The 14,094-nt window shown below is 38.3% G+C and overlaps 2 protein-coding genes across 3 annotated transcripts in view; one reads left to right on the top strand and one right to left on the bottom strand.

Moving 5' to 3' along the window:
• Positions 1-14,094, top strand: part of gramd1a (GRAM domain containing 1A) — a 32,126-nt gene that overhangs the window by 15,665 nt on the left and 2,367 nt on the right. Inside the window, exon 10 of the mRNA XM_010775409.1 lies at positions 12,494-12,696. Within this exon, the coding sequence (XP_010773711.1) occupies positions 12,494-12,696 (203 nt within the window). The remainder of the gene's footprint in view (positions 1-12,493; positions 12,697-14,094) is intronic.
• On the bottom strand, positions 3,280-5,787 carry LOC104949123 (ubiquitin-conjugating enzyme E2 E1-like). Of its 2 annotated transcripts, none has more exons than XM_010775405.1 (3): positions 5,568-5,660; positions 4,126-4,309; positions 3,280-3,412 (listed from the first exon to the last, which is right to left on the bottom strand). In XM_010775405.1, exons 1-3 carry the CDS (start codon positions 5,623-5,625, stop codon positions 3,295-3,297), a joined length of 360 nt encoding a protein of 119 aa, XP_010773707.1. In that variant the 5' UTR covers positions 5,626-5,660; the 3' UTR covers positions 3,280-3,294. The 2 variants fall into 2 exon arrangements, 1 of the variants encoding a protein (XP_010773707.1); XR_798775.1 differs by lacking the exon at positions 5,568-5,660 and adding an exon at positions 5,679-5,787 and having other exon boundaries at positions 3,334-3,412.

Genomic DNA, 14,094 nt, shown 5'->3' with positions numbered 1-14,094 from the left:
ACCCAGCCCTACTTAGAATTATTTTGCAGTATCAATGTGCTTAATGGACAATATACACATGAATAACTGTATAGATCACATGTGTCAAACTCAAGGCCCGGGGGCCAAATCAGGCCCTTGGTGGATTTAATTTCGGCCCGCAGGATAATTTCTATTTACTATTAGATCTGGCCCGCCGGTATATTGCACGCACACCTTCACTCAATCCTGAGGGTCTCCTCAGCTCAGAGCCTGAGCCCAAACATTGATCAACTTGCACCCAAGATGAGATGCCAAGTATCTGAACTAGCATCACAGAGCAGCACACTGAGTTTAATGGATGTTTCCTTCTGCACTTTATTTCTTGAGACAACAGGGCCTGTTTGGTTTGTTCTTTGAGGGAAATAGTTTTTTTGAAGCTGTTGTTGGCCTGTGGAAAAATGTAATCATAAGAAATGACTCTGCAGATAGAGCCAGAAGAAATGAATGCAACTGATTATTTAATGTTTAATGTTGTTTTTATAGGCAATAATTTAAGCTTTGCTAGTTCCAGGTTTAATATGTGCAATAAGTTCATTTCAATACGTTTTGCAATAAACATTGAACCAGTCCGGCCCTCGACTAGTGTATTTGAGTTTGACACCCCTGCATTAAGGGATGCAACAGAACATACTGATAGAGGATCCATTCATTGAGCTTCATATAATTATGACAGTGGTGCAAAGAAGCTTTTTCCATCAATCAAAGCACTAAGTCACGTGTATAGTTTCAGTACAGCTGGCTATCTTTCATGGCTGCAATATGAAAATGTGTTCAAGATGGAAACTTTGAGCGGAACAGCTTGAACTTCTGGGGATGCAGCTGCAGAACTCATTACTGTACAACTTCAGATAGAAACTCACAGCCAGTGTTTTTATTTAATGAGATGGATTTTTATATACAGCTGAAATTACTATTCTTTAATAGATGGACAGAACATGTATGTAACAAAATCTAGAGACTGCAGCTTCTCCTATGTGATCATTTTCAGTTTTTTAGAGTTTTCTATTATTGCTAAATGAAATGCTTTTCTGATCAGAAAAATAAGATTTTTATATTTCCTCATAAGCTGAATAAGAAAAATATCTGATGATTAGGATAACAATAATTATTGGTTGCAGCCTTTATAAATCAACCAATACATTAATAATCCACACAATATATTTGGCAATATTGACAGTGCTTTTTGGGACTCTGAACAACTGCTGTCATCAACCATCTGTTGATTTAAAGCTGTACAATAAACACGTTTGAACCAAATAAGAAATAGCCAGAAAGGAACACAAAAATACTCAGGTCTTTAGTTAATTAATTTAAATAGATTAAATGCGGATGTGCTACATTCCTCCTCCATAACAAGCTTGAGTTGAGATTTTTTTACATTATCTCAACTCAATTCTACTGATATTCTGCACAAACTGTGCTGTTGTATTTACTGTATGGTGTCCTTACTGTAAGGTAATTATTATATTTACAGCACTTTGGCTCGACCAAAAATCGTTTTTAAAATGTGCTATATAAATAAAACTTGATTTGATTTGAGAGTTGAGATTTTTTTACATTATGAACATTTAGGTAATTATATATAACATTATCATATAATACGAGGTCAATTTAACATGGCTTTTAATCCATCATGTGCCGGGGCAGGTATTGTGTTAAGCTGTCACACTTCATTGTTGTAATTAGGTAGTCCATTATGAATTTGCCTAAATGACAGAAGCCTGTTTGCTGAAAGTGCTGTCGTCCTTCAGCTGCAGTCATCCGTCATTAATCCACTATTCAAGTCATTAACTTAACCAAGAACTCCATCATGCTGCAGTCATGATCGGCACAGAAACAAATCCCTGTCTGAGTGTCACTCAAAGCTTCAATTGAAATGTTCAGCTCTTAAGAAGGAAAGCTTGTAAAGGGTTTATAGGAGAATTCATATATATAATGTATTATTATATATATATATATTATCTTAATATTATTATAGTTATATATAAAATACTGAATCGTAAGCAAATGTTGTGAGTGCGCGTCAATTTATCAATTCATATAAGTTTTTAACATTTTAAACAGCTGTAAGCACACACTCGCACCCTCTGGTGAGCGGGAGGGTTCATCTCAAGGAGTTTTTCCTAATAAATATCTACAATTTAAACAAAATATTTGTGCTATGTTAAGTCAAACATTTGCTCATGCCGTGCTCTCCCCAGCAGCAATATAAAACAGACTACGTCCAAATGAAGGCTGGTTGTCTGTAAGGTTGCGAGAGAATAGAACTGCTATATTTTCCCGCTCAGGCTGTGAAGCAGATGTTTTTAACATGATAGAAAGTCTAAAGAAACAACAGAAAAATCGAAACAGAAAGACTTTTCTTCTAAATTATGCAACTGTGACAACAAAGCTGTTTTCTTCAAGTTAGCAACAAATATCCAGACGGTGGACCTTTTTGGGATGATCTGTGGCCTGAGGTGGCTCGTCTGATCTCCTGAGCCATGAGGAGAAAGATTGCTCTGTTTATCATTTCTCCTTTGACAGGAAGGTCAGAGGTCAGAGGCAGCCTGGAGCAGGGATGGCTTCAGTGATTTGCCTCAGGACCCTGCAGGAGGGAGGACACCTGCTGCGAGGGGAGCTTCAACCCAGACGGTCTGCTTTTAATAATAATAATAATAATAATAATAATAATCTTTCAAATCTCCAAATGAAAGAAAGCCTAGCTGCAGTCCCAGCCAAGTCATCATGCTTAATAACATATCAATATATATGTATTGTGTTGCAAAGCCAAACATATTCAGATTATTACCATATAGTAAAACGATGAGAAGCAGTTGAGGAGCTGTGCCCACCAATGAAGATTTGATAGTCAAAAGGTTGCAGGTTAGTTTTATATCATCGACTAACTGATTCATTGTATAGGCTATAGATACCATGACATGTCATCAGTTCCGAATGGACTTTAAAAATAAAATGCCACCAGCGACGACACTAAGTAATGAAAGCAATCCATATTTATTATTGTTTCTTAGCGCCGGTCTTTAAAAAAATTTAACAGTGTTATATGTCTTTGAGGATTGCATAATTAAAATTCCAGCAAGCCTAAGAATAGATTTGGTCTAAGAGCATCTTCCCTTATAATTAAGATATCATGTGTAGTTATAGCAGCATGTTACCTTGCACAGTGAGGAATGATCACAATTAATAAGAGAGGATAGTGGGATACGGATGAGTGCTTAGTGTCTCAGTTAGGGTATTACTACAATGAGTAAAGGGAGAGAACTAGTGGGATCAGTGTTCTCCTAATGAGTACACTAATGGACACACAACAGACTTTAAATCAAATAGTGAAGCCCACCTGCAGTTCGGCGGAGGGTCCAGTGTAATATCAGCCAGCTCTTTCTGAATCCTGCACACAATGAAATAAAAATCAGTCACTGGCCCAACATCATTCCTCAACATAGAAAAACATGATCATTATAATGATGATATATGATGTCCTTTGGCCACGGTGAAAATGTAAATAGATAAAAGGTATCATTGATATCTGATCTTCTGAGCTTTGATTTACATTACAACACATCACTTTGTGAGGTGTCTTGTGTAAATGCAGAGCAACATTGATTGTGAAAGAAAGAGTGTGAGAGGTTTGGTTTCAATATTTTCCCAGGGGAGAAAAAGGAAGTTCTGAGCCACTCATTCAGATCTTGTCACACATTAGAGTGTGTATGGCCAGATGAAGCTAGTTTCTAGTAAGAATTAGTGGAACTAGTTTTCCTAGTCTTCCTCTTTTATGATGGATTTCTTCCTCCATGACAGATGAATGATAATGCCTGGTAGAAGTATTAGGAAACATTGCTTGTTCCTCTGAAATTGACAGTTCATGTTTCTGCATTTTTCTTCCATCAAAGTTTATTGCAGATGCTTGGGAAGTATCACAATGACTACTCATGTATTCATGCAAAAATATTAGCTAGAAGCGACCAGTTTGTTTAACATTTTGGGTGTTTTTCTTCCAAAAAGGAAATCCTAAAATACTCCCAGAAAGAAATCAGACTGATTTTGGCTGTCAGAATATACAAAAATGATTCATTAATAAACAATCTGTGGATTTATTTTTACCTTTTGGCGCTGGTGGAAAGCAGTTTGGAGGTCTTGCTCATACTGGCTTTGCTCTCCCGTTTCTTTTTGCAAAACGTGTCCCTCTGTCTGGTTTGGCTGGAAGAAGGCGGTGATGAAGAAGAGCTGGTGCTGGCACGAGAATCCTCATCCGACATACCGGTTTGGATTGGAGAAGAGCCGGGACCTGATGGATAAAAACAAGAAAAGCAAAATACACTCAGTAAAACACCACAGCTGCAAGAAGGTGGAGTAGTTTCATAATAGTTTCATAATGATTTCAAACCAAAACAAATGCTAATATGCCCTCAGTGAGGCCACAATAGCTGATATGTTTCATAATACACAAGCTACTTTCACTATATATAAACATTCATTTGGATATTTTCATGAGCAACTGCTAGTAGAGTAGAATTAAACTACATTTACTTAATACCTTTAGTTACTTTGCAGGTTTGGATTAATGATCTGAAATATAAACAGCAATTGAATAAGACTTTCATTACATCTGGAGTAACATTCACAAGCTAACCTGACTTATGCAAAGTAATTCACATTTGCTGCACCTTTACCAGCTTTGATAAAAACATCAATAATTATAACCAAAACATACATTAGCCAATGTACATAATGTGCACATTTATTGTTGTTACTTTAGGTATGTATGGCAATATTGTTGTACTTTAAGTGAAGTAACATTTTGAATGCATGACAATTACTTGTAACAGAGTATGCCTGCATTCTGGTAGTTTTAGTGTTATTCAAGTACAACCTCTGAGTACTTCATAAACCAGGGGAATTGTAGGCTAGTTATGCAGTGTTTATTGTGTGTGTGAGAGGGGGCGTCACACACGGCAGGTAGCTTCTGCGCTTTAATTTCCACATATTTATCGTTAGCTAACGTTTCCGTAACGGGGAACGAAATGCCGTTAGCCAACAAGCTAGCGAAGTGCACAGTTCACACATCCAAGTTAACCACTTCACACCTGTAAACTCAAGACCATAGTTATTATATCCTAATACATGTAGAGGTTTAGTAATCTCTTGGTGACCCTGGCATAAACACAGCTACCTGCAAAACGGTTGCCCCCCTCCCCCTTTAACTCAACGAACACCCAGGCCCTACGACTTAAGGGATAAGACTACTTCTTGGAACGGCGTGGGGAAAGCTGCTTGCTAAGCATCCTTCACAAGTGATCGGACAACCGGGTAACCGTAACATAAACGTACACATGGATTGCCTTAAGAGTTAAACATAACGTTACAGCGATGTACATCAAAACAGACCGTTTAAAAATACATCCATAGGCTAGAAATGACAACGAGACATTAAACGCGTCAGACAGCAGCCAGGAACAACTCCGTTCCAGCACATAGTCGGAGCCCCTTTTCCGTTCAACCAACTAACCACGACCGTGTTGTTTCTTTTCACCCAACAAACTGACCTTCGACTTCACTTGGAAACACACACTGGCAGCAGACCGAACCGCTAACTTTGACCATTCGGTAAAATGTCGTCCCTAGATCATCTATTTTTTCTCGCTAATTAAACTTACCCAGTCTATTGTGTCTGGACCTCCGCCACAGTCTAGGCTGGCTGGTGCCTGTCGCCCTCTGCGGAACGGAAGTAGCCTACCGCGGCTGCAGTGGGCTGTACGGCCCCGGTCCTAGACTGGAAACAAGACAGTTTACATTATGACGACTTTAATACAGATTAACTAATGTGTTCATTCAATTTAACTGATGTATTGTTATCTAAACAGCATTTTGCTCCGGCACATTTGTTTGCAAAAGTAAGTCGGTCTTTGAGTTACATTAACTTCAATATTTGAGCAGATGGTGGTCTGATTCAAGTCTAAACACCAAATAGTCTTAATCAACACATGCTAAATACATAATTGTTTCATTCGTTTTTTTTTCTTTTTCTATTTGATAAAAAAAAAAATTAAACTCACAATTTATTAGGTGATGATAATTACTAGCCACTAATTAATTGCCATTTCAATGAGATGATCTGGAAAGGATGATCTGTTGTTTACTATAGTCAGGGATCTAATCTAGACCTTCAGCAATGACTGTTGCTGCATCACTTGCCACAGAAACTGAAAAACCACTTAAACTGAGCGGGTCTGACTCATGTCTAAGAAGGTATTATTATAGGGCCAGTGAATTGAAAATATTCATTGCTGGAAGCTGCAGCCCGAAGAGCCCACTTGAAATGTGAATGATATGTCTAGTTTGTAATTTTGTAATGAAGAGCATCAATTCTCTGCACTTTCTGCATCCTTCATGTGCAACCAACCTTTCAAACCCATTTCATTTGAACTGCATCATGGTGCAATTATTGATAAATGACATATTAAGAGATTTGTAAACTGGAGCAGGTGCTCTAAAGCAGTTTAACGAGTCGTGCAGAACATTATGTAGGCTCCTATTACCTGCTGGTGGATGTGTGTGTTTAAAAGGTTAATCTCTAATTCCGTACACCGCTGGGTAAATATTTTTGACACTATGTGCTCATCTTTAACCCTTTTAAAGTCCTGAATAATGTATTTCCCATTTGTACTCTCTTAAGTTACAGAACGAATACACCTTTTCACACCTCATCTGTCTGCTTCAACACTTTATTGAGACTGTAAAACTGAGTACAACCCAGGATGCATGATTCACAGTGGAGTGAAACTTGAGGATATGTGCTCCAATATTCACCAGCACAAAGACCAGAAAGAGCCATTGAAGAACAACATGTCATTGTTTTAAGATCACGCTAATGCTAATTAATTCAGACAAGTGTAATTACTGTAAAAAACGAATCTAATCATTTTCTTTAATTGTTGGCAAATATTTGTATATATCTCCTGTTGTAGCTACTTTTAGCAGCCATTAATAAGGCTGGAGGCAACAACAGACTTGGAAAAGATGCGCAACATATTGTTGCATATGAAATGACCTGAATTTCCTCAGTACATGGCATCTACACTTGCGTAATTGTTTCTGTAACGAGCCTTGGTGTTACAATTTCAGTCCAGTTTGTTGTCAAGGTGAACTCAAAAGCGCCTGTACTTACCCACCACCTCCTCTCCCAGAATGTAAATGTGATCAACAGCAGTCCTTGTTTTCCTGAAGTCTATGACCATCGTCTTGGTTTAGGTTACTTTGAGAGGTATGTGGCTCCCTCTGCACCGCTGTACTATACCTCAACAGCCAGTGGCAGACTGGCCGATAAGTCACTATAGCATTTTGTTTCCCAACTTCAATTGAATATTGAAATAACTTTACTCTGCAATAGACTGACACCCTTGTTTACCTATAGCATGCTTTGTTCAGATCATGACGTATTGAAGATTGTCAAGGTACTGTTCAGAATTAAATAAAGCATTTAAAATCTTACAGAGCGGTGACATCAAGAGTTGTATCTCTGTTGAAAAGGTTGTTGTGTGTTAGGGTTCTGTGCTTTGACATGTTTGTGGGGGTTAGGCTATAACCTTTTGAAAAAGGTGAGCTCATGCTGGTCGGGTCAAGTGATTTGGATCTGTTAACATTGTATCTGTCTCATTTAAATGTCTTCTGAAGTGTTTTGGTGAGTGTATCTAATTTCTTTGTCTTTTTACAAGGAGTGACCCATCAATAAAAAGGGGTGGCGTTTTAAGCAGATTTATGACAATACATGTTCAGTATAAATATCCTGGTTTCTAATACAAGCTTACAATGTAAGTGCTTCATTTTATTTAAAGGAAACAGGGGAGCATCAACATGCAACAGTGAGTGACTGCATTATACATTTTTGTATTATTTGCCAATGGCTATTCCACTTAATGTTGGGTTAAGTTATGCTTCTTGAAATCTTACCTTATAAAGCATCAGTTGTCCCATTTGTAGATATTTTTGATGGACCACAACTCTGAAGTCAATTAGCAACTTTTAGCGATTTTGGCACAGCTGTGCTTTTGAGTTAAATACTATCCTCGACCTGCGAACATGCTCACGATTACGATGCTTAAATGCTGATGTTAAGCAAGCTTAGTGTTTACAACTCCAGTTTAGTTTAGTGTGTTAAAACGCTAACATTCTGTGACAAACACTAAATACAAATTCCAGCAAAGCCTGGTGGGAATATCATTAGTTGTACAGCTTTTTTTAAACGAAAAGGCCTTGTATTTGAAAAACTACTTTGAAATATATATTATTCAGGAACTAACAAGAGACATCGCAGACCTGGATTATAGTTTAAACACAATCACAGACTATTATGGAGAACCGTTCATGAGTTTCATGAGTATGCTGCAGGCAGGAGACTCACAAATGAAAACATCACACCTCCTTTATGGAGATAATAAAAGCTACAATGTAAGGCATGAGTCATAATGAGCTACCAAAGCAGGCATCTGATAAGAACTTTATTATATTTGAGCTGATGTTTCAGATTGTAAAGTTTTACAATCCGGCGTGTGAGACTTTAAGCTGTCCTGAGCTGTGTTAGAAGATCAGTGAAGAGGTGTAAATATTTGAGGCTGTAGTCAAACATAAATCCCGGACAGAGCCGAGCGTTTTCTCACAAGCCGACCACAGTGTGTTTTATTGGGTGCTTCAGTAATACAAGTGCACAACAAACCACTCTGCAACTGCAGAGGTGGCGGGTAGCCAGTAAATATACAAGTCCTGCCTCTTTCACAGGCAGACCTATACTTTTGTGGTCTGCCTCAAAAGCCTTTGAAAAAATACATACAGTACAAACAAAATCAGAGGAAGTTCAAACGCATGAAGGATCTATTGACTTAAACCTTCCTGTTCCATGCAGATAACATGACAAATACAAAACAAGGAAAACAAAGTAAAAGCATATATTCTGCATGTTTGTTCCAGGTGCCACTAAGAAAATGAGAATACATACTGTATAGCTGAAGGACGAGGAGGATGATATTTATAATATGTGTTTTTTTTTTTCTCCAATACAATACTTCCAACATTCAGATATTGGAAAAATAAAAATCCCAATCTACTCTTTGTATAAAAAAAGAAGCTTTCAAGTCAACAAGGAACAAAGGAATTTTTTTTTGTCTTATTTGATTTTTTTTAACACAGAAAAGGTAGATAAAATGTTGGTGTTGAGGAGGAAAAGGAGGCAGGTGAAAGGAGGGCAGGTTTACCATCGCACTTAGTGAGTGTGCTTTGACAGACTAAGGGTGATAGAGAGGTAGAGAGAGGTACAGTGAGGGGGGAGGGAGGTAAAGGGGGGGGGGTGGTTGGTAGTCTATGTGGCGTATCTCTTCGTCCATTGTTTGGCTATTCTGTCATGCTCTGTTCTGTTGGTCAGGTACTGTGTGGCGATGCTCCCCACCAGAGGGTCAGCTGAAAGGTAAATAAACAGAGACATTATTAAAATCATTAAGGATTATCAATCACTAAGCAGGAGTCAAACAGTGGAGCTACTGTTAACAAAAACAACTTTCCCAAAAATGTTTATCCTCTCAGGCTCAGATTATGTAAACGTTAGTGCAAGGGAGAAAATGAGTTATAAAACAACATTTTCTATTGGCTCTTTTGAAACTTGAAAACAAGGACAGTATTGGTTATACATACACAAATATAATAAATCTGCCAACACATTTTGTAGATGATAAACGTTCATCAACAAGCTATAACTATTGTAGCGCATATTACATCCTTGAAAATGTAAGGACCATTTTTGCCATCCACTTTTTTTGAGATTCCTTTAATTGCACAATTTGCACATTTGACTATTTATAAAGAGCATTAGAACTATGGTCAAAATTGATTCCTTTAAAGTGGACCTATCATGCTATATTTGAATAATATATTGTAGAGCCATACCTATATAAAACATGTCTGTGAAGTTTTCTTTTCAAAATACCAAACAGATCATGCATTTTAGCCATGCCTCATTTCGCTCTATTTGCTCTTTTCCAGACCTGTTTTTGCAAGGGCCGTTTCTGTGGCAAATGAGCTGCAACTGACCACGCCCCCCTGCAAAGGAGGGGGGTGAGGCACGAGTGTCATGTTACCATGCTGTTACCATGCTGTTACCATGCTGTTACCATACAACGCAACCTCTCATTCCCCTGATAGCTGGAGAGTGGCCCATATATGCGGAGCTCCTCGTTTCTGACATCAGAACAATTTCAAATCTGGATCAGTCTGTATCAGATCCAATGCAGCCCCGTTTTCAGAGATTTGGGTATGGAGGAAAAGTGAGAGGGTTGTGTTTTCTGACACTTGGTGAGTTCCCTGACACAACGGGGACACATATTCATGTATAAAAGACGTACTANAATGAATGCAACTGATTATTTTCTGTTTAACATTGTTTTTATAGGCAATATGAAATGAACTTATTGCACATATTAAACCTGGAACTAGCAAAGCTTAAATTATTGCCTATAAAAACAATGTTAAACAGAAAATAATCAGTTGCATTCATTTCTTATTAGACCCTCCAGAAAAACGCGGGCAAAAATCCTTGATTATGCGATTAAACATGCGGGGTTTTTATGTGATTTTATGCGGTGAAATTGCGGGAAGTTGCGAATTATGCGTGAAGTTGCGAAATATGCTAAATATGCGGGGGAAAAGAATAACAATTTTTTTAAATATTGGGCTGTCTTATTTATTCTCTCTCACACACAACCTGCCACTAACGTTAAACCCCTTTAGTATTCAATTAAACACATTCAATAGTTTATTTATTGTAAAAGCAATTGGGCTATTTTAATCTCACACACACACACACCCACACACACACACACACACACACACACACACACACACACACACACACACACACACACACACACACACACACACACACACACACACAGGCGTTGACAAAAACTAGTCTCCAATTCAGTGTTATGCAGTCTGATCTCATTAAATGTCTTAAAACTTTATCTACAGGATCCTTGAGAAAAAGACATGCACCATATCCAAGGCTGTCATTGTTTTTGCATAAAGAAAAACTAAAAGTATGAAGAAGAAAAAAGGACTGTGGACTGTTACAAATACTTCCACTAGAGTTGAGACTTCCACTTTAATAATCAAATATATCACAGACAGAGCAGAACACTCCCTGCACTAAATCAACAGATTTAGCAATGTTTTGGTTTCAAAACACCAGCCTGATGTTTGCATGCTAGCATTAGCTTCGTGTCAGGGATGACTGAATAAAGAAGATTCATGGCTTCACCTCTCGACACGAGAGATAACACATCGTCGTCGTATTTGTTGACAGCTATATTCACTACATACTGTAGTTAGAACCAGCTGACCACGTAGAGACTGAGGACACATTATCACAACAGTCCCGTAAAGTGCAGCACAGCGCTTATGTAACTATTCACGTAAAGGTTATTGGGACTGATGTGACTCAAGACAGTTCATGTGGCAGCTATCAGTTTTCCACCTTTGACTTAAAGTAATATTGTTGCTTCTTGGGTAAAACAAATCAGAGAAGACAGAAATCTAAACCTGTAACACATTTTCATGCTGTGTCATCACTGTTCACACTGCGTGAAACAGATGGATGTGGTGGATCTGGTGTGTATTTAATGCCAGGGTGTGAATAAGGATATCATGCCATCTGTGATCCATGATGTATTTGATTAACAAATCACTTGTGTACACATGCACATCCAGTACAAGCTTGCTTTATTAGCGCTTAGTACTAACACTCAAATGAATGTTCTGCTTGAACCTGCTGTAATTGTTCTCCTTCATTAACTCTTCACTGGCTCACATGAAACACATGACCATGCTCAAAGATTTGGTCTTTGTACACATTTGGCCCTCTCTGCACATAAACAAAACAAATGCTTGATTTAAAAAAGCAATCATGTCGAGTACTGCAGACTTATTTGTAAAATACCTTTTTAACGTGACTAAGCTTATGTAATGCATTATTAGATCAACATGAAAACAGATGAAAATCACATGAAACTGAATAAAATGGAATGATATGCAAATAGATGAAAAATATAAAACAAGGAATTTATGACGTGTTTAAAGTAAGGTTGGTGAATGCTGAGTTGTTGGTCTGGTTGCTTCTATGTCCAATCCATTCCCCCCAAAACAGTTGCTGTGGTTGTCTCCACTGCAGTCTTAATCTTGATAATAACGGATCAAGCCCGAGCCAAGCTGAAGAGAATAAATGCAGTGCTGTGTTGACTGTGTGTCGGGTTCAGATGAATTGCTCGGCTGCAGGGTTAGGGTTAGGGTTAACCCTATGTCTGCTCAGTCAACACGAGGTCAGCTCAGCAGAGGCCTCTTTCCTCTAGTCATATGACAATGGGGTGATTTCCCTACAAACCCCTTGCTGACTGTCCTCTGGTGTGCCTCTTTTCCCCCCTCACTGCATCAGAGTCTGGAAGAGGGTGGGGACAGCTGGTCAGAGTCAACCAATCACATGCTGCCCCCGCCAACCTCCAGTCTGGGAAACCTCTCCTCATTGGACGTCACCATCGATGAAGAACTGCCCACAGACCCCAGCAACTCCTCTGACACGCAAGAAGAGAGTGAGTGTGCTTTCAATGAAATAACCATTGAGAACAGTCGTGATGAAATGTATACGAAGATTAGATTACGATGAACATTGTTACATTTATTTTTAATGATGTACTTCGTTAATTGATTCAACAAAAAATCAGGGACATTCTCAACACAACTTGCAGCTGATTCAGCATTTATTGTGTCTTTAAACATATTTGTTCTCATAGGACTTTATGCTATCCTTAATACTTGTTGTGTCCTCTTTATTTAATGTGCTGTGCTCTCCTAAGGTTGTTCGCTCAATCTGACTGTAAGCTAACCTTGTCTTTTCAAAGGTGCTAAAGATGATTTATTCAGTAGTTCTCTTATTGTCCCGTCCTCCTGAACCCCAATACGCTTCTTTCTGCCTCATCGCTTCCATCTCTTCTTCCTTCTACAAAAACTCACCGGGAAGATTATTCAAACATTAACTCAGAGATATTTACTGCTCCGTGGTTTAATCTGTCCAGATCAAATGATTCCTTTGGGAGTTCATGCATGCTGTTATGGCAGATTGTCAGATGACTGATTTAAACCTGCCTCCAAGTTAATAAAATAGTTTAATATCAAAGCGTATTTATTAGTGGAATATGTTAATGTGTAAACTACTCAAAAAAACCTACACATTCAGGAATAACAAGACATATAGCGACAATCTGGGTTTCCTCTCAAGCATTTTGCAATCAAGTGCAGATGGAGTAAGTGTGATTATTGAAATGTCAAATCCATCTCTAAACCATCTTACGTAAATCACGTACTGTTTACATTTGATGTCAAAAGTTCAACATTATATTTGGATGTATTTCTAGAGTTTGGACCTGCAAAGGATTTATGATTAAGCAATAGCTCACGACAGGCCGTGGTATATGGTCATTATATCACAGCTAAGGGGCGTGGTTCTGCGTGATATAATGACCATATATCACGGCCTGAAGTGAGCTATTGCTTTTATAAAACGGTTACCAAGTGTGGCAATATGAAAGAAAAATACACACTCTAATTTAAATAGTTTTTATTAGTAAATAATGACGTTCAAAATAAAATAGTCCCTCCGTTGCCTTCTGCACAAAACATAGTGCGAGGTGGTTGCTATGCAACAGCTAGCGAACATATTAGACAGACAGCGTTGATTCATTATTTGGCCATTTATTTACATTCATTTGTATGTTGCTGTTTATTGTGCACCCACTGAAAAACTGTCCAGCATCAGTAGAATGGCGTACGAGGTTACTTGTATAGGTTGAGGTTGTTCTAGGCCAGGGATGGGCAAATGGCGGCCCGCGGGCCGCATGCGGCCCCCACCCCCTCTTTTTGCGGCCCTCAGATTAATTTATAAACAACGTAATTAAAAAAAAAAAGTTTAATTTGTTTTACTTGTAGTACTGATACCGTCCACTAGACTCCTAGTTACGTCGCGACCTGCGTACATGATTT

The sequence above is a fragment of the Notothenia coriiceps genome, unplaced genomic scaffold (genome assembly GCF_000735185.1).
Source record: "Notothenia coriiceps isolate Sejong01 unplaced genomic scaffold, NC01 NC01_scaffold00015777, whole genome shotgun sequence".
Lineage (NCBI taxonomy): Eukaryota > Metazoa > Chordata > Actinopteri > Perciformes > Nototheniidae > Notothenia > Notothenia coriiceps.
This window is presented reverse-complemented; position numbering and strand designations above follow the sequence as displayed.